At 30.2% G+C, this 24140-nt stretch overlaps 3 protein-coding genes across 3 annotated transcripts; 1 reads left to right on the forward strand and 2 right to left on the reverse strand.

The window, feature by feature from the left end:
- Positions 1 to 3104: 3104 nt before the first annotated feature.
- On the reverse strand, positions 3105 to 8200 carry LOC113372058 (synapsin-like). Its single transcript, XM_026612406.1, has 7 exons — positions 8128 to 8200; positions 7673 to 7825; positions 7435 to 7592; positions 6826 to 7041; positions 6299 to 6403; positions 5376 to 5400; positions 3105 to 3352 (listed from the first exon to the last, which is right to left on the reverse strand). The coding sequence occupies exons 1-7, from the start codon at positions 8198 to 8200 to the stop codon at positions 3105 to 3107; spliced, it is 978 nt and encodes a 325-aa protein (XP_026468191.1).
- A 6644-nt stretch (positions 8201 to 14844) lies between these two features.
- LOC113372057 (eukaryotic translation initiation factor 2D-like) lies at positions 14845 to 17543 on the forward strand. Its single transcript, XM_026612405.1, has 10 exons — positions 14845 to 15102; positions 15166 to 15479; positions 15654 to 15780; positions 15852 to 15975; positions 16047 to 16358; positions 16429 to 16637; positions 16707 to 16796; positions 16858 to 17056; positions 17127 to 17298; positions 17380 to 17543. Exons 1-10 carry the CDS (start codon positions 15047 to 15049, stop codon positions 17439 to 17441), a joined length of 1665 nt encoding a protein of 554 aa, XP_026468190.1. The 5' UTR covers positions 14845 to 15046; the 3' UTR covers positions 17442 to 17543.
- A 3550-nt stretch (positions 17544 to 21093) lies between these two features.
- Positions 21094 to 23592, reverse strand: LOC113372059 (calcium-dependent secretion activator-like; the record flags this gene model as incomplete). Its single annotated transcript, XM_026612407.1, has 7 exons — positions 21094 to 21259; positions 21940 to 22079; positions 22148 to 22369; positions 22432 to 22590; positions 22761 to 23070; positions 23137 to 23278; positions 23436 to 23592. Coding segments are annotated over 7 exons (1296 nt in total), but the record flags the coding sequence as incomplete, so codon positions are not given.
- Between the last annotated feature and the right edge of the window lie 548 nt (positions 23593 to 24140).

Genomic DNA, 24140 nt, shown 5'->3' on the forward strand with positions numbered 1-24140 from the left:
TTTATTAACATCGACCGAGAACAATTGAAAATTGAGAAATGCCTCATTGAGTTTTATTCTATCTACCGTGAAAATGTAAATAAGATATCATTCCTTCAAATTAAAGCTCAGCATAACTCGCGTAAATAAAGTTGCCATATATATACTATTACCATTTTGTTCAACTTTACATATATCGTCATACTGAATAAGCAGTTTTTATATGTTTTTATTATTCATCAATTTATTGCTTGCCTTTTTGGGTCTTCTTTTCTCAGAGAAGATGAAGCTTTCATGAAATATAGCAGTTGAGATGTCCGTGTATTATGTTTCGTTGAAGTACAATTAATTTGCTTGATAATTTTTGGAGTTACAATTCGTTTTTTGTCTTTATCGTGAAATATATTGAAACATTCAATAATTTGTGATATAGACAACTTCATCTCAACTTCATTTTTCTTTGATACAGATCATCACTGACTGTCGAGAGTGAGAGAATATATGTAGTGGAACGAAATGGAAATCGAAATTGAAAGCGCTATTTGTAATTAACATTTAGATGTTAATGAGTTTTAATTCCTAAGATAACAACGTTTATCAGAACGATAATAATAAGAACTCCCTATGCATTTAAATAGGTTACATCACATATGAAGATTACGAAATATTTTTATTACTTCCATATGTTTCGACTTATGATCCTATGTCATCTTCAGTAAACTGGAGTAACTCTAACTATCTTCAATCACCTATTCACAATTGTACAACCAACTGGTTGTTGTTAAGTAAATAATATAGATTGAATATTGAAAAGCAAGTTATGAGTATGACATGGTTGAATCACTGCCCATCCGAGACGAATCATTCGTCTGTAACCTATGAAAATAATTAAAATTCTTTTAAACATCTCTATTTTTTTGACGTATTGCCTTAAAGAATTAATTCACATATTTTAATAGCAAGTTATAAAAAATCTATGTGTATCATAACCACTTTTTTTAGTATAATTCTGAATTTGGTGTTGACATATGTATTGACAGAGTTTAATAATCGGGCATATCATCAATAAACGCCGTGAATTTCTTTGAAAATGTATTCTAAAATTCAAACGTTCCGGCTATAGTCCCAGCCTTCATTCATTAAAGCCCGAATCACACGAGGCTTGTTTTGCTGCTTTATGGCTCTGCTTGCCAGGTACCTGGCTGTAGAGGGTCCAAAATGACGTCATAGCGATCTCTGTTTCTTGCCAGCATGCTGGATTTCAACATTAGAACGTGTGCTATTTTTCGAGATGGATTTGCCCGTCCGGACCAATCGGGAAGCAGTAGTTTGTCACATGGATCATCACATGACGGCACTGCTGTCAAACTTGAAGAAAAAGTGCGACATATTTTGGAAATAGTTATGAAATCAATACCGATTGATCGGTCTCGGGCAAAAACATAGTTTTTTTCAAATTTTATTTTTTTATATAATTTAAAATAATATAAACGTAAATGATAATCAAAAACATTTTCTATTACATTTAAGTATAAACATTTTATTTTGTTTATTTATATATAGAAACATTTTGATTTTAATTTATTTTAATTATTCCATTTATTGGAGAAATATTATTGAATATATATTTATAAAATTCACAAAAAAAATATTTAAAATTAAAATATATATTTATAAATTTTACTAAAACAATAATTAAATTTTTACAATATTATTTATTATTTGTATTCATTATAATAAAAATGATTTTATTTTTAATAATAATATTTCAATAAATAATTTTAATTCAGATTTATGAAAATTTAAATAAATTATATATAGCTTTCCAATTTTATTTAATTATTATATAAATTATCTCTTCGCTATATTACTGTTATTGAATTGTTTTTATTAAAACTAATATTATTTTCTATGCCCCGTATTAAACAGAAAAGGTAAAATAAAAGTATTGTTGTTAATGATTTGCGTTGAATTTCGAGGTTATGTCGCACGCTACCGATTCATTCACTCACCAACGCTCAAAAACAAGCCTCGTGTGATGCGTACGGCTTGAAAAATATCATGATTTACAGCACCGTCATCGGCGAAAAAATCAAGCGGGAAATCCAGCGTCAGAAAACAAGCCTCGTGTGATTCGGGCTTAACTTCCCGTAGGGTAAGTTATAGTAATCGCAAAAAAATCGAAAATGAAAATTTTTGCATTTCTCGACGTTTCAAAGGTTTCTGAATATTTTGGCATACCTTAGAAAAAATGGATGTATGTGTGTGTGTGTGTGTGTGTGTGTGTGTGTGTGTGTGTGCGTGTGTGTATGTATGTGCGGATACAAATTTTCGTCGACGATTTCGGGAACACCGATCAACCGATTTGATTAATTCAAAAAACATTCGATTCGTATTGATAAGGAGACGTGCTGATTAGTTTTTGGCGAAGTCAGGTCTAGCCGTTCCGAAGATACGGGGCAAAAAGTGCCGAAAACGGTAACTCAGTTTTTAAGAGAACGGAGCGTCCGATTTTAATAATTCAAAAAACGTTTTACTTGTATTGACAAGGTGAAATACCGATCAAATTTTCATAAAGGCGGGTCTAGCGGTTTCGGAATCTAATGAAAAAAGTAAAAAAAAATGCCATTTGGCGGTCAAAAATGATCATTAGACATATGCACATCAAATTATCAGATATTTTATAGAGATTTTAACAATAAGTATAATTTTGGTTTACATTCCTATGGGTTCCGTACCAATGTTTACGCGTTAGACGTCGACGCGGAGCTTACGCGGTTTGATATTTCGTCTTTATGCAGTTAAAGCAGTACGATTGCTTTGAAAAAAAGTTTAGATCTTTCAAAATATGTCAAAATAAAGAAAAAATTTTTTTTTCAAAAAAAAAATTAAAAAAAAAAATTAAAAAAATTTTTTTTTTCAAAAAAAAGTAATTTTTTGTCTAATTGTTTGTCAAAAATCTTATTTTTTTTAAGTAATTTTTTTCAAAAATGCTAATCGTTTTTAAAAAAATAATTTTTGGTACGGGAAGTTCCAGCAATTTGCCTTAGGGCACGATGCCTTAATTGCCTTAAGACAGAATTCCACTCACAGCTAGTTGGGACTAAAATGAAATGTTTAATTTGTTAATTCGTCAGATCAAGACCCTGATGCGCGCAACGAACGAGAGCAACCGCCTCGCCTTCGATTCGTGCAAGTGGAACTTCCTGAGCGGCAACTGCGAGGGCGACTATGGCATCTGCATTCGGCGCGAGGACCAAATCTCGGGACGGGTCACCTGCCACTGGCGACGAAATTCCTTCTATAAAAAGTGCAAGGCTCTTCAGAGCTATCCAGATCCGTGAACTACGTCTATCGAACGATAAATGATCAACTGGTAATTATAAATACTTCTTCATCGTGGGCAAGCAAAATATATTATTGAAAATCGAACCGGGGCTCAGTTGGAAGGTCTTTAGTTAAAGAGCCTTTATCGCAACAAAATTATTGGCGTATGTCGGTGGATTAAAATAAATTGTTTGCGTCAACATTTTATTCTTAAATCACATTTTATGTAAAATTCTGTAAAATTATGTAAAAAAAGTAAACCCTTTTATTTAAAATTTTTAATTACTCGTTACACGTTGAGTTTATTTTACGGACAATTACGGACTCGGATTGATCCAAATGTAAAACCAGTTCATAGCTTTAAATTAAGTTATTTTTGGTTGCAACCATTCCCAAAAAATGAGGGTAATTACTTTAATTTTATTAAAATAAATTAAGTAATATATTAAATTTATTACAATAAGATTATAATTTATTTATATTTATATATGTTGGTGCGTGTGTAAATATATACATATATAATTATATATACATATATAATTATAATATATATATGTGTGTGTGTATGTATGTGTGTGCGTAGTTTTCGAAACTGAACAATCGTTTCACATATGTTATAATTGATAAGTGCAAATTTGAAATACGAGAGTTCATTCTATGAGCATTCGTTTAAAATTTATTTTACAGACCTAAAAATGGCACAAAACGTGATTTCATTGTTATTATTATTATTTTAAATCTAGTATAAAGTTAAAATGTATGAGGCCAACAATTTCGTTTAATACAAAAAACTACATGATGAATTAATTATTTTAGAAATGTTTTAATTAGTCTTTTGAATATCTCTTTAATCACCCATAGATAATATTTTTTTTAATTTATAGGCTTAATAAGCAACGTATGCAAATTATGAACATCTTTATTTATTTTAGAACCTTATATGGTTATTATAAAATAGTCTCTTTCCTATCATAATTTTCGTTTTATTAATCGCGGAAGTACGCCCTATTTTTCGTGTATGTTTAATTTTTTTAGAATATTTATATGGTTATATATTTATATATTTATATATTTATAAATTTATATATTTATATATTTATATGTATATGTAATTTTGTTATGGGATAAATGACCTTACCAAGAACCAAAGTGCTATCGCAGGAGTTTAATTTCTTGGAAATTAGCATAAGTTGCTTATTTTATATTAGCGTATGTACGATTCAGCGTTGAAACGTAATTTAATCTAAATTTCATAAAATGTAGTTGACTTTCATTGAAAGGTTTTTCAGACTATAAAATTATATCATTATATATTGTGAGAATATCCTAATATATAAAAAATAATATTGATTTATAATAATATTAATTCAAAGAAAATAATAATATTGTTGTTAGAAAATTGTTTATAGCTACTAATGATGGTATAATATGTTGAAACGAATAGAAAAATAAATTTTCTATAAAATCATTTCCTATTTTACTTGATGCTATTTATGACTTCTAAGAGTTTATTGATATACTGGATTTTTATTTAAATATAACTTTTATATAATTACATCAGTGATCATTTCGTTATTTTGAAGTCTCAATTTTAAAACTTGAATTGTGACTTGAACTAGCGAAAAAATATTCTTTTAGTGATTGATCGGCACGTGATTAGACTTCATCTATTAATAGTATATTGTGTTACACTTATTGCTTTTGTTAATTATTTTATATTATTAATTTAAGGTTAATTCTAATTATTGAACTATTCTAAAAGTACAAATATAAATTATATTGAAATTACAAGATGTGGTATAGCTTAAGTTAGAAAATGCTTAAATGTTATTATATATTTGATCCATATAATAAAATATATTTATGATAAATTCTGGTAGAATATCATTTTGTAGCATTATTAATATTAATGGCTCGCCCGTAAGTAAGCGGTTAAGAGCTACGGGACTTGTTTCAGAGGTCCCGGGTTCGATAGCCACTTTGAGCAGCCTGTTGTCAGGCAACATTGACAACGATTTTCACTTGAAAATATAGATAGCAATATGTTTCCAAGTGAAAATAGCCCTCACCCGGCATTGCTGTACCATAGTCGCCCTATTACAGAAATTGTAATAATAATTTATCATACAGAGATGTGACAACTGTTTGGGTTGCCATCTGTCAAACAGTCTAGTATTAAGTCAAATCAGCAAAACAGCTTATAGGTTCAAAAATAATAATAAAAAAAAAAAAAAAAATTAATGTCGTTAATATTAATGCAATTAAAAAAAATATAGCATATATTTGCAGACAAATACGTATTGATTGCATTTTCGGGCAAATGACGTTGTTGCATGCTGTATGGATTGTGACCAATATTTTTATATATACACACATATATATATACGAGGTGTGTTCAAAAAGTACCCGGAATTACTAATAATTAAATTTCGCGGGTCTGGTGTGTCTGATTGTCAAAATTTTTTTTTTATTGTGTTGGTATACATGCCCCTAAAGTATGATGAAATTTTCAGCTATATTCACTGTTTACTTTGTCTGTGGTAGTCGCTAAGGTTCGACGTGTTTTTCTAGCTCGGCGATTTTTACAATGGAAGAATTGAAAAGTCAAAGAATTTGTATTAAATTTTGCGTAAAAAATGAAATAAAGTGTTGCAAAGTGCAAAAATTCACCAGATATGGCTCCGTGTGACTTTTTCCTATTCCCAAAGTTGAAGAGACCCATGAAAGGACGGCGGTTTTCCTCGATTGAAGAAAAATCGCTGAGAGTGCTCAAGGACATATCAAAAAGTGAATATCAAGGGTGCTTTGAAAATTGGAAAAAACGCTGGCATAAGTGTATTATATCTGGAGGGGACTACTTTGAAGGGGACCACATTAATGTAGACGAATAAATAAATATTTTTTTGAAAAAACGAAAATTCCGGGTACTTTTTGAACAGACCTCGTATATATATATATATATATATATATGTGCAGTATAATATCGACTCACCATTTCGCGATGATTTGGGTAATAAGTTTGCTCGATCAGGGGAAAATTTTCACGTCCGAGGCGTCTTTGGAGTTGCATCAGGTGCGCGAAAACCCACGGCCGGTCCTGAAAATTAAATTTGGAACTGATATATTTTCATTCAAATAGTTTGACTTTAAGGAAAAATTCATACAACTGCATTTCAAATATTTACTTTTATAATTTATGATATTTAATGGAATATATTTATCGTAGAAGATTAATTTATCATTTAAATTAAATTATTATTAAGTTTTATTTCAGATGAAAGAAATTGGAAATTGGTTATTAAAGTTTAAATGTCATAGTTTTGCAATTATGAACAAGTAAATAATCATTGCCTTATGTTTATCCCTTCAGTTCCAGAATCATTGAAGAATTATTTACAAAGCTGATTAACGACAATGTGAAACTATAATTTTGTGAGCGTTTCTTCAAAACAGTGACGTCTACTAATATTATTAATTTGTTAAAATGATGGATGTCATTTTCTCTTGGTCCCAACTAACCTGGAAGTTGTAGATGGAAGATAGCGAGTTGACGCTCGGAACGCCGCCGTATTTCAGACCGAGAAGAAGGCTGCGATTGTCCTCGGAGGCGTCGCGAAGATTTTGACGAATTAGAACGAAATCCGGCCTAAATGAACGCATCACCTTGGTACCGCTCCGATACACCGCCATCGAGACAGTGCATCCTTGCTCGCCGCTCGCGATCAACGAGAGTTCCTGGAATAAATAGTAAGGAAACATTTTATAATCATATTTGTATTAAGAGATGTAAACTCAACTATAAATTTTGATTTAAGGCTAGCTTCTTGAACTTTCTGATATATTCACTTCTTGTTCCATATCGCTTGTTGTGACGTCGCAAAAATTACAAGCCATTATTGAGTAAATTTAAACTGTTGAATGAAAAATATGTTTTCACGCCCAAACATACACTCACACACATTTTTACTCTTGTTTTTTGCTACACGAAGAAAACATAAAATTAACAACTCGAATTTCTAGCCAAACTCTGTGACAAACGGATTTTCTTTATTTTTTATTTTATTATATATAGTTATATATAAATGGATTTATATATAGTTACTAAATATATTTATATTTTATTTTCACCTTGAATTCTGCTTGCTCCACTCGAATATCATAATCATTATGTAGTTTTTTTCCACGGAAATACTTTGACCAATCCGTGTTCTGATCATCGATAACTAGTAAAGTAAAGGATCGATCTTTATTGAATGATGGTCTAGTTGCACTCTGAACAGCTGCGCCTGTAATAATTGAAATTAATTGCACGTCATTGAAATTGGCTCAAAAATGCAATTTCGCCGATTGTTGTATTAAATATTACCTAAGATGGATGCACCTTGGTCTCGTGCCGCTCCTGTTAAACTTTGTACGCGTTGCAGCAGACTCTCACGACTCTTCGCCGGGCTACTTGGCGCGCTGGTGCCTCGTGGGGGACCTCTTAAGTTCAGAGACAATTCTCCGCCGCTTTGCTGGGCTATTATTTATAATAATATTCGTATTATTATAGCGTTTATTATAATATTATGGTAAATAGATGCTAGAATATTCTTGAAAATGTAAAGAAAATTTTGATATTAAATTTTGAATAAATTGTAAGCTATATTAGATAGTTATTGATGTTGTATAGTTATAAAATCATTTTATTATATTGTTGTTGCTTATTGTAATCATCGAACAGTGTTCAAACGAAGATCGAACAGAAATTACTCATTTTAAACCATGAATACAGATGCGATCATTATTGATGCTCGAACGATTTTGTGTGCTCGACCTGACCTTGGGCCGTGTTGGGATTCGGCGGTTGCGATGGCATCGGCTGGCTCTGCAGCGGAGGCGCCTGCTGACCCATCTTGGGTACGGGTTGGGCTCCGGGCGGAATCGGCTGTCCTGTGTAAGGGTCTACGACGGCATCGCCGTCGTCGCACTCTGAGGATAAATCCCCAGAGCTGAAGCTACAAAAATGAGTTGAGAAATATGTATATATAGTAATAAATACTAAAACTCAAATTGTCAGTATAAACTAATTTATAATAATTGTTTTTGAGTTAAATAACTGACAATAGATGATAAATATAGTTGATATCAACAAAATAATCATTTGTAAATATTTTAAAATATGATTTTATAGACACTTTTAGAATTCTTACCGCCTTTTCAAGTAATTGACATTATTGGTGAATGAGTTGCGGAAGCTTGAGAATGACAGCGCTGGGCCGGGCGGCTCCGCTGGTTGACAGATGCGACCGCACCCGCTTCGGGAAATATTGAGGCCGGAATAGGCGATTGCAGGAAGACTTTCTGTCACTAGTCGAGAGCGGTTACCTTTGGTTACCAATATCCGTTAATTAAGTCGAATCGTAGACCTTAACAGGCTTGACGCAATTATTTCGCGAAGATGCAGGCAGTCAAATTCAATCGGGAGACAGTAAGAATTTACAGGATAATTGCAGCTAGTAACTGAAAATTAGAAGATGATTGAAATATTATTGATAATGTTTTTTTCCTTTCTACATCGTTCCATTCTTGATGTGTTTCTATGTACTTAAACTTTATATATTTACTTCTTTAAAATTCTTCTAGCAGCATAGATTTTTACAAACTACATATAGTAATGCTTATATAAACAGCACAATTCTTTTGAATGCACGCGAGTTGCGAGTGTACTGGTTTTGTACATACTATAAAAAATCATTATTTTTTTCATTAAAATCACATTTCGTAAATTTTCATAGTGGCTTCGCCTTAGAATATTTTAACTTTTGTCCTTTGACCTCTACCGGAATAATTTTGTTGAATGCTTTCTCGTAAGCACGCACACAACTCGAATGAATAATATTCAGAACATTGAGAGCAATCTGAATTGGAATCTTTACCAGATATCGATCGGCCAAGGCAATGTGTTTACAGATCATATTATTGAAGGTACTGTTATTTTAGGAAATTGATTTTCCAGGATCGGAATTTTTTGTGGAAGAGGTTTCGAGAAAGTCTTTTTGCAGCTTAACGACTTTAAAATGCTTAGTCGACACTATATGCATATGGAAAAACTATTAAGTACTGATTGCTATTAATAATATAGGCAATATAGTGAACATGGTTATTCTATTTATGAATGTAATATATAATTGTGTATATGTATATATAGTAAGAATGGAGGTTTAGTTGCTGCGATGTGTAAAGGCAACAGTGAATACTACAACATTATTTGATACATTTATTCAAAGTAGATACGAGAATATTCTACAAGAAATTGAATAAAATGATATCTTTGAAATAAAATATTTTGTAATAATGTTCTATCTAAAATATTCCGTAGCTAAAAATACTTTCTTTGGAGGCCATGTAGACATCGAAAGTAGCGAGTAGAATGGGAAGAACATATTGATAGAAAACTCAAAAGGAGAAATAGACAACTGTGAAGTGGACGTAGCGAGATTGAGCCAGTTTAGATGGCAGAAACAGGATGAAATCACATCGACCAGTTAACTGGCCGCAGAAACAATCTCATGATCACAAACATGTAGTTCGAGAAGTCGAAGAAAACGATGTAAACGTGGAAGGACATTTAGCCTTTTGCAGGGGCTGCTATCAACTCTGATAGAGTAATTATAATTTGAAAGCAGAGATGGAATCTGGAGAACTTGAGAAGTAATGAATTTGAAAGGCGAGAGAGTTAGAGATGAAAGATAATCAAAAGATTATGAAAAATGATTAGACAAAATATATTTCTCAAATTTATGTAATATAACATCGACAAGTTATTGGAATTTACATCTACTTATAATAAATTATTCACATTTCATGCAATTGCCTTGGTGCATATTGGTCCAATATATTAATTTTCAATTGTTTTAAATTTATTCACCTAATTTTCTAAATTGATGTAAGTTGTGACGATGCGTGGTACATATATCATATTTTGCAAAATATTATATAAAAATATACGGAACTCTATCTTTAGAATTTTTTAATCAGAACAAAATTAAAATTCATCGAAATTCAAGAATTTAAAGATGTGATATCTATAATTCTTGTATGTATAAGTATTAACTTATATTTTTCAAATTTTCTGTATTTTTTTTTCAAGAAAAATCGTAACAGACTGACTAATAATTAATAATTCAAAATATTTTGTATAATTCAAAATTTAAAGAGCAAGACATTAAAATTAAATTAAATTTATTTTATGTTTATAGTTATTTATATAACTTGATTTTCATATTTAACGTTTATTAGGAATGTTAGAGTACCCAAAATTTAGAAACCGTTTTAATTAATTCAAAACTAGAAATATTTCTTTAAGTGAGATACCACGCTTAGGTATAACCAAGTTTATTATAAAGATATATCATTTGGAAATGTGTTCATTATCTTTAGCAAAGAAAGCTCACATTGCAATATGTAGTTAAGTCACACAAAATGTTACAATTAAAAAAGTTACAAAATTCTTGTTGATTCTACTCGACTATTTTTAAAGTTTTAGGCATCTCCAAATTATGAGTATTAAGTTAATTGCAATAACTTTCTTAATTCATTTATAGTGAAAATTTTATTTCAAAATGCCTGACTACGCATGATTGCGACCATTAAATCGTTTTAATTGTTAGTAATAATCCAGGGCGTAGGCATCTATGGGATTGTAAAGTTTTGTTTAAAGCAAAGCGTATTCAACAAAAATAATATTTAAGAAAACTGTTGTTGCTTAAAAACGTTATAATTGAGTTCATAAATTGCCTTCTTGCCGGTTGCAAATATTAAAGAAATTAAAAAAAATACAAAATAAACAGTAATATTTAAATGAATATATTTAAATTACCTGTAGAACAACTAAATATATGGCGATTTTTGTTTTCTCTTTCTATTCATAATTTATCCATGTGCATGTTGATCAATGGTTACGTAACGCTCTAAAGTATAGAATTTTAACGCCTTAAAACGTTGGAAAATATAAATAAAAAATTGTTATTACTTATTTTTTTGTAATAGTTTAATTATGAACATTTAATAATAATCATAATTGTTAAATAATTACGGAATTATACTTTACAATAACGTTAAAAAAAAGAATGTTACATGAATAGTTTAGTACTTTTGTAAAATAATTATTGATAATTCTATTAATTAAATATAATTAATTCGTATTGGTATTTTTAAAAATATAGAATCTTATAATAATCGAATTATTTATATTCTACATGCAGTTTCTAAATATGCATAAAAAATGTACTACAATCGATTTGAAAAAAAAGCCAGATTTTATCACGTTATTGTTACTGTAGAGTAAATTATCAATACCTGTTAAACAAAAAAAGCTTCCATAACTGTTGCGCCAAGTTTCTATGAAAACATACCTTATTTAAATTTCACAAGAAGCTTATCGACATCAGTTGCACTAAAGAAACAGTATAATTGCACAAATAACATACCGCACTTTCGTCACATTCAGGAATCAATAGCACAGCAATGAATGAAACTTTAATATTTTAGCAAGTAGTATATTTCGTTTGTTTTACAATTGTATTTGCACTATAACCCTGTGTGAATTTGTTGCGTATTGTGGAAATTTCGGTGCGTATGAAATAAATGCGTAAGTTAGTATGTTGATTTGAATACTTACTGGAAATACAACGCCCGTCGTCCGATACAAATGATGGAAGTACAATGCCTGTGCTACGACTGACCTACTGGTTGGTGTTGGAGTTCGCGTAGATGCTCAGGGGGTGCTACGCTATGGCTACGCTACGTGTGGAGCGCGTGCGAACCGACAGCACAGTAGAGCACAGTACAGCACAGCACTCGCGCCACGCTGATCGATCGATACGATTATCGCACTAGTGCACACTTTCACCGATGTCGGCCGTTGCTCCAACTTGTAACTTATACATTTCAGTATTTCAGTTACGGTAGAGTATGACCGATGCGAAAATTTTGATTATATACCAACAACGGTTCGGATATATCATCAATTTAAAAGCTACGATGCGGTATTGCAATATATTTGATAGTAAAGTATAATATAGAAATGATTAGTTAGCATCAATACGGCGTCTACTTCCTTTTAATGGTAATTAAATGTAATGAGTCCATTAAGAAATGATCGATAGGTTCCGTTTCGGATAAAGGTGGCTAACCGGCGTGGTGTGCCGCATGTCGCGCGTAGTCGCACGGCGGCACTTTCCCGGCGCCTGCGTTGCTACACTTACTCTATTGATCGACTTTATTCAACTCTATAGTAAATCAATGATGCAATTGCAGACATTCGCCACCAGATTTTCGGTACGAATGTATGAATGTATGAATGTTCTTTTTCGAAATCGTCATTGCAGATACATTGTTCACCTTTGAGCCCTTACTAGAATGATGTTGAATTTGTCATTCACAGTCCACACTTGTAGTAAATAACTACAATCATGAAGGGACTTGTCCTCTCCTGGATAGAAGTTCAATAAAATAAAACCTATAAACCAAAGGTTTATTTTATTTTTATTTGAACAGTAATCAAAACTTAAGTGGACTATGTTATTACTTTGTTATATTTCTATGACGAATTTTATTATAACAATTTTTGTAATAGTGATGATTTTTTTTATTGATGCGGCAATGCCGGATAAGAGCTATTTTACTTGGAAACATATTGCTGTGTCGGTTTCCAAGTGAAAACCGATGTAAGTACTGCTTGACATCAGGCTTTCTGAAGTGGGTATCGCACCTGGGACCTCTGATTCAAATTTCATAGCTCTAATCACTAATCTACGAGCGACCCCAAACCAAACTTTGATTTCAAAAATCACCTAATCACACTAATTGTACAGATATTAAACATAAAACTGAAACTATAGAACTATATCGTTATCAAAATGTCATGTTCCAAAAATTTAACAACAAAATTGTACAATTTTTAAATATATTTTGAAACTTCTATATATATATATATATATATATATATATTTTTAAATATATTTTGAAACTTCTATATATATATATATATATATATATATATATATATATTGTGATAAGGTTTTTCAGCCACAGGTCGAAAAAATAAAAACAGAACGTAAATATAAAATCTTCTTTAATACGTTTCGAGCTATTGTACTAGCTCATCATGATTCAGCAAACCAGTTTAAAATTATTTTATACAAAATTTGACAATTCAATAAAAATAATATAATATAATATAAAATGATTTTAAACTGGTTTGCTGAATGATGAGCTAGTACAATAGCTCGAAACGTATTAAAGAAGATTTTATATTTACGTTCTGTTTTTATTTTTTCGACTTGTGGCTGAAAAACCTTATCACAATATGTTTCAAAGTCGAAATAAACAAAATCATATATATATATATATATATATATATATATATATATATTAGGGTGGTCCTTAAAAGGGTCATTTTCGAATTTCCTTGCTCCCAGGGGCTCAAATGGTTCCAAATAGATAAAAAACAATTCTCTGAAAATTTTAGCTCTTAATATCAACATTTAGATAGAGCGCAATTCAATCAAAGTTTTGTATGGAAATAGCATGAAAAAATTTTCAAAAGTTTTAAAAATGTTTTTTAGATGTAATTTAGCGAACAAATAAATGAATAAAACCCATTTATTTTTCGCTAAGTTATACCTAAAACATTTTTTTTTAATTTTCAAATTTTTTTCATGCTCTTCCCATACAAACTTGATTGAATTGCGCTCTATCTAAACGTTAATATTAAGAGCTAAAACTTTCAGAGAATTGTTTTTTATCTATTTGAACCATTTGAGCCCCTGGAGCAAGGAAATTCGAAAATGACCCTTTTAAGGACCACCCTAATATATATATATATATATATATATATATATATATATTGATGATCTAAAAGCTTCCTTTTGTAAACTTTAAATATAAATTAAAAAACTGGATCCATTAAATTAAAAAAAGTAACTGCATCCATTCGACTATTACAAAAACTTCAAAATTATATTTCTTTTTTTCACTGCACAACACAACTCATATAGAAAAAACACAAAAATCATAAGATTTGAACAAAACACGGGTTTAACATCAAATTTATAAAATAGAATATTGAGTCTTGAATAGAATTTGAGTCTTTTATATCCATGTTTTAGCCATGTTTTTTAAACTTTGCATGCAATGAAATAGTTGATTATTTAGTTTACTTATTCGTGTTTTTTTCTGGTGTTGCTCTTATTTTAAAACAATGCTTCTTCAAATGTCCTTTGTGAGCGAAATGTTCTTTTATTTCACTTTCCATGCAATGAAAATAGTTAATTAATTAAATATTTGTGTTATATATGTATTATGAATGAGTTCGTTCATATTTGATTTAAATATATTCGGTATGATGCCGTCAAAGTGGTACTACATAAAATATAAAAGTAGATCTTGAAGTGCGGTACAGCGCACAGTTCAAAGCATACAGTGTCACCAATCTAGAGAAATCTTAATCTATTTAGAGAGTGCTTATTTTATTTATCTGTGAGAGTATGTTACCCTAAACCCTAGACCCTAGACCATAATAGGTTAATAGGTTTATATTGTCTTATATTGTTTTATATTGTCTAGGGGTTTAATGTTACCATAAAAGGATGACAGTTGGTTTTTTGATTATTTTGTAAATGTTTTTTTTTGCAATTGAGGTTAAGTTGATTTTGCCCTTTTCATGAAATAAAATTCAGTGATATTACCAATAACAATGTTTAATAAATCTGTCAAAGTGAAATCAAACAATCAAGTGAAAGCCTCTGAGAGGTATGATTTGAAATTATTCAAAAATGTTTTACATAAACGTCTGACAATTCCATTGATTTCCAGGAAAAATATCAAAGCCAAAGTCCATTCGTGTTTTCCTGATATCAGCGAAGTTGATTTAAACATTTTATTGCCAAACAAACCAATTAATGTTTTAAAAGTTCTCACTCACAATTCTGTTGATGTTATTGTTTACGCTGTAGAGAAACGTGTTGTATTTTTTGAAATAGAAAAGGTTCTTTACCCGTCTATTTATACACTATGGAAACATCCAGATATTTTACTTTCGTTCACTACTCACGTTCCGGTGCTTTCTAAGTTGATGCAGGGTGCTGATTTGATGATTCCTGGAGTTGTCTTGCCTGAGAATATTGAAGGTATAATAAAAAATGATAATGATAATATGAATGCAATGATTCGATTCTTAATATGTATGAAGAAATAATGTACATGGTTGACTAATTATACATCAAAATTATATTTAGCATGTTCTTATGTAATATTGTTCTGTATGTAGCAGAGGAATAAATGAATAATGTTTTTTTTTGTAGGTCCAGCAGCATGGGGTAAATTTGAGAAGGACCAAATAGTTTCTATAAATTTAACCAATAATAAAGCATCAATAGCAGTGGGCAAAACATGTCATTCTAGTATGGATATGTATATGGCTGCTGGCAGGTTAGTTTTATATGCAACATTATTTATATAAATTACATAGAATAAAATACTAATATTATTATCGTTTTTAGAGGTCGATGCATTGAAATTATTCATGTATTAGGAGATGAATTATGTAGTTTGTTAGCGCCTGCAATACCTACTCCAGATTTAGGGGCACCAGGTCTAAAGTGTGAAAATACTGATGTACAAAATGTTTGTGTTTATTTTTATTTAACTTTTATATATTACGTAAGTTGTATACATATATATAATTTTTCTTTCAGATAATTTTAGACAATATTAATCTTTCTACTGATAATCCAACAGAAAACAATATTGAAAATATTGCTCTTGTAGAAGCAAGTACGTCTGAACAGTGTGAATCTAAACATATGTCATCGGCTGATGTAGATGCATTATTAAGATATACATTTCTCAAATGTCTGAATACCGAAGGCAAAAAATTAACATTACCCATGTTGACAAGTACTTTCTATGGTACGCATATTATGCCTGCCTGTCCTAAAGGTTCCTCTTTAGACATCAAAAAATCGAGTTACAAGAAAGTTTCAAAATTTTTAATTGCTATGAGTGAAGTATGATTTGGTAAATTTAATATTTGAATTTTATACATTATAGATTTTGTTTTCAAATTTTATCTTGCAGGAAGGATTTCTAAAGCTAGGGGAACTTAAAAAGGGAGTAGAAAGTGTAACTGAATTAGCAATTGATCATGATGATGTTAGAACTTTTACTTTAGATGAAAATGATATGCCAACAATATCTACAGATTCACAGAATTCAAATGCTAGTGTTGAAAATCTGTTGAGAGTGACTAAGCCAGTGTTGCCTTTAATATCTTCATGTGGCATTGGGTATAATATATTATTGATATCAATCTTGATAGTGTGTAACTATTATACAGATTATTATTATCTATTTAGAGTTGGACAAACAATTACTCGAGCAGAAATCCGCAAGGCTGTGACAGATTATGTTAAACAAAATTCTCTACAAAACACATTTGATCCAAGGTTAATTGATTTGATTTTTTTTAGTTATTGTAAATATTGTAATAGTGATTATAAATTTTAGAGTAGTAATATTGAATCAAATGTTACAAGATGTTTGTGGTACTTCTGCAGAAGCTTTAGAGTGGCCACGTTTATTAGAGAAAATTGAAAGCCGTATGACACCCATTTTTGAAATGAAATCTGGCTCTCAAACTATTCAGTGTAAAGGAAAGGCACCAATTGTTGTGTTAACAGTTTCTAAGAGAGCTGGTAACAAGAAGGTCAGTTATCACAACATTTCAAATTTTTTTTTTCATATTGTTGCTTCATTTCTTTTACTCTTATTTGCAGGTGACTCTAGTAGATAATCTAGAATTGTTTGGAATTAACTTGTTAGAGTTCTCTAAAGATTGCCAGCTCGGAGTGGCAACCAGTACTAGTATAAATAAATCATCAGACAAAAAAGGTGATCAAGTTCTCATACAAGGGAACCAAGTTGCTTTCATAGGAAAATTATTAACAGGTAAATTTTATTGTCAATTATCTATTTATACATATCAATGAGTCTAATATCAAATCTAGTGACTTGATAATCATTTTTCAGACAAATATAAAATACCGAAGAAATATATTCGTGGTTTAGAATTGGCAGTGAAGAAGAAATAAATTGTGATGTTAGACTGCCAAGTCTTGAATAATATCTTGCTTTTATGTAATTTTAGTTGGACGTGAATAAATTACAGAAAAATATATTTTTTGTCTTCGTCACTCAAGTAATTCAGGTGAGACTAAAATTTTCAGGTGTTATTCAACAAAAATGGAAAATATTTAATATTTGTGATGTGGCTATGATATTATAAAAATATAAATTGAATGAAACAACAATCTAATGCATAACAAGTTGATATATAACATTTTATTTGTAATATTTAATAATTTTCATAATTAAGTTCTGTGTTATTGCACATTCACACGAATTCATTGCATGTCAAATATAATTAAATTTATTATTCTATTTCACAATGTATTTTTAATTTTACATAATCATAGTGAAGCAAAATATTGAATATTTAAGTACTATATACATTTATTTGTGTATATTTGTATATATATATATATATATATATATATATATACAACGGGCTCTCATTTTTGTATAAATCAATTGATGTTTCAAGACCTGTACATGATAAATCGTTAGTGTAATTAAAGAATTTTGAATTATAACATTTGTTTAAAAATTACCTCCTACAATTAAGTAAGCAAACATTGCATTACATGAGTATGTATAAATTGTGGGTATATGTCTACAAGCAAATATTAAACAAAATGCGATCGCTGGTATTTGCCGTAATTGTATTTGGTAAAGTGGGAATGTGACTTAATGTTACAAATTGAAAATTATATTACAAAATCTATATTGGTATAAATATAATTGAATGTCCGTAGATGATTGCGTAATGTATGAAATATGTAGATATTTGATATACTATTAGATTTTTTTTGTTGAAATCAAAGAATGTTATATGCAAATACTTCATTTTTATGAATTACTTTATCTTTAATATAAATATACTTGATTCAACAAACGAGAAATTCAATTCAGTTCTTTTTTTTTGCTCTCGAACTGCAATAAATTCTTTTCCAAATTCGCTGACAAGCTTGTTTGCCCAATATGGTTTGTGATTTGGCAGTTTTATGTAGGAGTTTTCAACAAATGACGTGATACAAAATTTTCTAATTACACTGATGATGAGGTTAAAACAGGTTTGAAAAATTCTGCTGATTTCAATAATTTTTAACAAATTAAGTGCAAAAAAAAGACTGAATTACGCTCATAACGTTATTGATATATATGATATGTAAAATAACATACTAAAGTTTAGATAATTTTTTTTATGCATTTGCAAAAATGCATTATGATCCCAAATAAATATGCAATACATGCGTAGAAAATATTGTATATATGTAATTTGTATAATGTAAGTGGTAGTGCACCATGTACAGTGAAAATGCTTTAAAATGCATTTATTTTATATATGTATATATGAAATAAATATCAACTCGTGCAATATTACAAATCGTGCTTTGATAATTTTATTATCTGTACATTTCAGTATTCAGTAATTTGAGTCATATATAATTTACTGAATTGCATAAACGTTTGTCGATTAAAAATTATAAGGCGAATTTTTTTTTTAGTAAAGGTCAGTAAAGGAATGCCATTTTCTCAGTACTATTAAACACTTCTCATATCATTGTAATGCGGCGGCATTGTCGGCGTTTGGTAAATTAAATATCTAGGAATCTAGATATGAAAAATCAATTGTGAGGTAATTATTTTGTGATCATTACGTATAGTTTATCAGAGAGATTTATAATGCGGAGAGTATGTGGTAATAGTTACTAGACATTTCAAAATTCATCTTGTAACAAATGTTACGAAAGTTTAGGCCGACACATCAAGTTTATTGAAGCTCGGTTAAGATAAAGTTTTTGTGATCACATAATAGTATATATTATTAATATTTATGATTTTGAAACATATCGAAAACTGGCTACAATCATAGCAATATGCTTACAATAGCATATATATTGAAATTGATTGATCTATTGCATGACAGAAGAGGGCAAACTCTTCGTAAACTTTTTTTTATAAGTTTCAATAGATTATTTTTCCAAACTAATTTAAAATAATCGTTATGTATGCACGGGCTTTCTATACACATTATTATAAATAATTTTCAAAATAAAGTTTTTGTACGGAAGATATGTTTTGACAATAGACTAATGTCCTTTCAGGTCATATTGATAAAAATAGAATACACAGCTACAAATAGACTTTTTAACAACATTTGGGATCATATATACTTTTCAAATTGTTTTTATCTTTATAGTCTATCAGATACAGTAATACTATTTCTAGTAACAATATTCCAACAGATTAAATATAATTCGATTAAAATAGATTTTCTTTTCATATTAATAACATTAATTTCACGTGTCAATATATTAAATAGAATTTATTTATCGGATATGCATATCTCACTGTACTGAATATGATAGCTTCGTATTTATATTTATATATCACTATGATGTGATCCAAGAAAATACTACTGCCCTTTTACAAAATAAAATTTAAAATAACATGAAAAAGCCTGTGAAATTTTTGATATAACTAATGAACATTATACAAGGAGTTTTTGTCATTAAAATAAGCAGTACAAAAGTACATCGAAGCAGTGTAACTTTCTCTACATTGAAGTAGTTATGATATTTAAATTTATCATAAGAGAAAATGACAGTACAGCAAGTTAGATATTAGGAATTCGCCTTTTGTCTATATACATTCAAACAATATTAACAAAGAAAAAAAATTGTCGTTGCACTCGATTGGAGTTTTAATTTGATCTATATGGTTTGGTCTTTAATTCTATGTCGAAGTTTTTATTCATTTGTTTTTCTGTAAACAAACGTCCATATATTGAAATGAGGTCTATAGGCATATTTAAATGGTTCATTAAACAATTATTATAATTATCTTTAATATATGAATGCAACGAAAATCTACAAAATTAGGTTACACAACGATTTTCGTGGAATTACGTTTTGATTTCAATAGCTATTATTCTTTAATTAATATTATCTTCAAACTTTGAATTATTTTATAGATAGAACATGTGATTAACACTATCAATTTTGAGAATATATTTTTTCTTGTATTAGTAAATAGCATTACTGAAGAAAAACTCGAATAAGTAACTAGTTGACTATAATTATGAAAAACTATTGAATTTTAGGCATCAATTTTATATTATGAATATTTGTTTGGCAGATAATATAACTGTTGACATTATAATAATGAAAATCAAATTAAAACTCCGTCTCTAAAACGTTGTTCATACCCGTCGCTTTTAAGTAAATTTACATCAGCTGAAAAATCAATTTCCAGCCCAGGCACAAGCTTTGTGGGTTTCGTACAATGATCTGATTTCGTGTAAAATAACATTTTAGATGAATATGGTGATTCTATGTCCATTATGAGTATATATATATATATATATATATATATATATATATATATATATATAAATGTATATATAAGCTATTTTATACGGTATAATATATTGCTATTAGAGTATGACTACTATCATGATATCGTCAGTGATCCATACTCGTGAAACAACATCTTTGTTCTCAGTGGCCGACAATCAGTAAATCTATATAGTATAATTATGACTAAATTTGAATTATCGAATTGAATAAGAAAGTAATCAAGTATTATTATCGAGAGAGAGGAATAAGTTTGAAGTAGTAATTAGAACCAGCTCGAACCGCCTCCAAGTTTCGAGCTGAGGCCGCCGATGCCTTTGCCTAACATGCTGCCCATTCGTCCGACGACCATGTTCGTCACGTTGCTGATGTTCGAGGTGAGACCTTCGCCATCTTCATCACCATGGGTCGCCTTCTTGGCTCTGTCGTCACTGTCGGCCATGTCGCCTCCGCCCCTGCAGGCATTACGTTTTGTTTAGAGACGATTTTCTTGTTGAATTCATCACCACTCATATTTAGAAGGATGTGTGTAACTCCGTTTTAAATATATTTTACGAGTACAATTTTACTTTTAACACTTTCGACTCGGGAGTCGGACTGCTAGTCGGTACGCTGCGCTCGGAATATTATTGTGCTATACATATCTCTCAACTCGGAATTTTTTTTGTATCGGATTTTTTCAAAATGTGGTTATATTGCTTTTAAATATAGTTATTATGATAATAAAATAGAAAATTTTGAAAATTAAAAAATTGCACTCAAAACCATGCTATATTGTTTAAAAAATCATTTCTTCACAGATCTTTATTAGAATTATGGGGATCATGAGCTAATAAATTAATTTTGTTATATATTTATTTATAAAATTAATAAATCAATCAATAAATGAATGTAATAGTAAATTAATTTTTAAAAAATAAAAAAAATAAATGTAAGTTTAGTTTGCGACGAGTCGTTGCCGACACGATTTGCCGCCGGAGCGGCGGCATCCGAGCTTAACGGTAAAACATACCATGCCGCCGGAGCGGCGACATCCGAGCGCAACGGTAAAATGACTATGCCGCCGGAGTGGCGGCATCCGAGTCGAAAGGGTTAATATTAACAAACTTACTCTGAGTCGTCCGGTCTCTGTGACATAGTCAGTGAACACGTCGCTTCCTCAGTTTGCATGCGTTGAGAAATTGTTTGGTAAGCTTTGGAATTTAATTTATCTTCCATCACGCCTTGCAGCTCAAAATCAGAATATACTTTCTATAAGATTACATTACATTATTAGAATCGTATTACTTTTTTTTTTGTAACTCGATGTATCCGCTTACCTTGACTATATGAGCTAAACATGTACATTGATAATAGTGCAGCGAATGATCTAATCTCTCCGATAGCCAGTTGCACAGCATATTTATTTGACTGGTGTACCATTGCTCGAAGAAATTGAGAATCCACAGTTCGTCATTGACTTTTGACCTGATCTGATCCATACAATTTCTCGTAAAATTAACATATCCTTGCCCTAGATCCTTGCCAGATCCGGAAACATTCTAAAGGCATACACGTGTTAGTATTTACATTTGGTGTTGAAAATAAGTTTACACTAGTTTACCGTGAAACTTAGAATGGATCCTATTAAACTGCCTTCATCATAACGAGATAATTTTGATAATGATGCTTCTAAAACGGACATCAGTTTCGTGATCATACCTTGGTTCATATTGGCTAAGGTTTTATCTATTTGATCATCAATTTTCGTGTGGTATTGATGCTAAAATATTTTTTTTCATAATTATATAGTAGCTATATAGATAGATAAATGTTATAAAGTTGCACAACGTGATTTAAAGTTTTTCATTTTATATTTCGTACAAATGGTCAAAATATTTGAATAATTACATACGAATGAATGAGTTATATATTTGGAACATTTCTACGTACGACATCAACGCCGTCGACTGCGCACAACTTGAAGCTCTGGTTCTTGGCATCAAGAATGACGTTCACCATGGCGCACATTTCGCTCGGCAGGATGTAATCGGTTGAAATAAATGTAACGCTTTTCTTCAGCCATTGCTGAAAAGCATTTTCTGTACGCTGTATACAGGATTCCATCATGTCGCATGCCATTAGTTTTAGACGTTGCTCTAAATGTTGCCTGAATTCCGTATCGGGCCAATTGAGATCTGCTATGAAGGATTGTAGGGCGTCGAGTTTCCAGAATAGATCTTCTGATGTCACACAGCCATTTCTGTTCGAGTATATGATATATGGTTTTGCAATAATTTATAGTATTTAAAATTTAATTATTGTTTACCCTTTAATTTCCCATCGTTCTTTTTCGAATCCTTTGTGAATTGATTGAGCTATAGAGGACTCCATTAAATCGACATAACGAACAACTAGAGGAGCAAATGTGTCCCTCAAATGTTGATGGAATCTTCCATTTTTCAAATTATCTGAAATCAAAGTAAAATTCGTAAAGTAATTGTTGATGACTTGATGTTCTAAGTAATAAAAGTTGTAGGAAATTATTAAGGACTGAAAATTGATTGTAGTCTTTGGTGAAATTAATGACTTGTAACTTTTGTTTTTTTTGCTTAGAGAAGATCTTACCATCTGTCGCTAGATAATTGTTTAATATTTGAAACAACGGAAACGAGTCCCATGTGTCAGGATTTTGTTCGGCTAAGACGCGATCCATATCGACTGCAAACAGCGACCAAAATATTTCTGCGTGCTCCACCAGCAAATCGCTGAACCAGGCGAAGGCCTGCACATCGATCGTTCATTAGCAACAATATACCTCTAATTCGCATTGTGCTATATTGATTACGAAAGATTTGTGTAAAAATAAGAATGCGAGTGAAAAATATAAGCGGTTCTCTAATAATTAATAATTTTGTTTTGTTTTTTTGTAATTTCATGTTTTATTAATGCACTCTTGTGCAATTAACGCAATGAAGCTATTTTCATTCAAAATTGTGCTTTTGTGTGGCATATGTAAATATTTGTGTTCATATATACTTTATAATATATATTTGCGTTCATATATACTTTATAATTGCATCGTGATTCTCTCTGATTTTATTAACTTTTCTCATTCTCTTTGAATGTTATTTCCAAAAAAAAATTGATATTTAACTACTCATTTTTCTGTATTAAATACTACTTACTGCATGTGAACAAAATAATAATTATTTGGAATCTAAATATCAAAATGCGTGGTACGACACAAATGTATATAAACAAGTCCTTGATTTGTATATATATATATATATATATATATATATTTTGTAGAGTTTCGAACAAGAATCCAAA

The sequence above is a fragment of the Ctenocephalides felis genome, unplaced genomic scaffold, assembly GCF_003426905.1.
Source record: "Ctenocephalides felis isolate EL2017-DRISC unplaced genomic scaffold, ASM342690v1 CF-g0.4_SCAFFOLD_01542, whole genome shotgun sequence".
Lineage (NCBI taxonomy): Eukaryota > Metazoa > Arthropoda > Insecta > Siphonaptera > Pulicidae > Ctenocephalides > Ctenocephalides felis.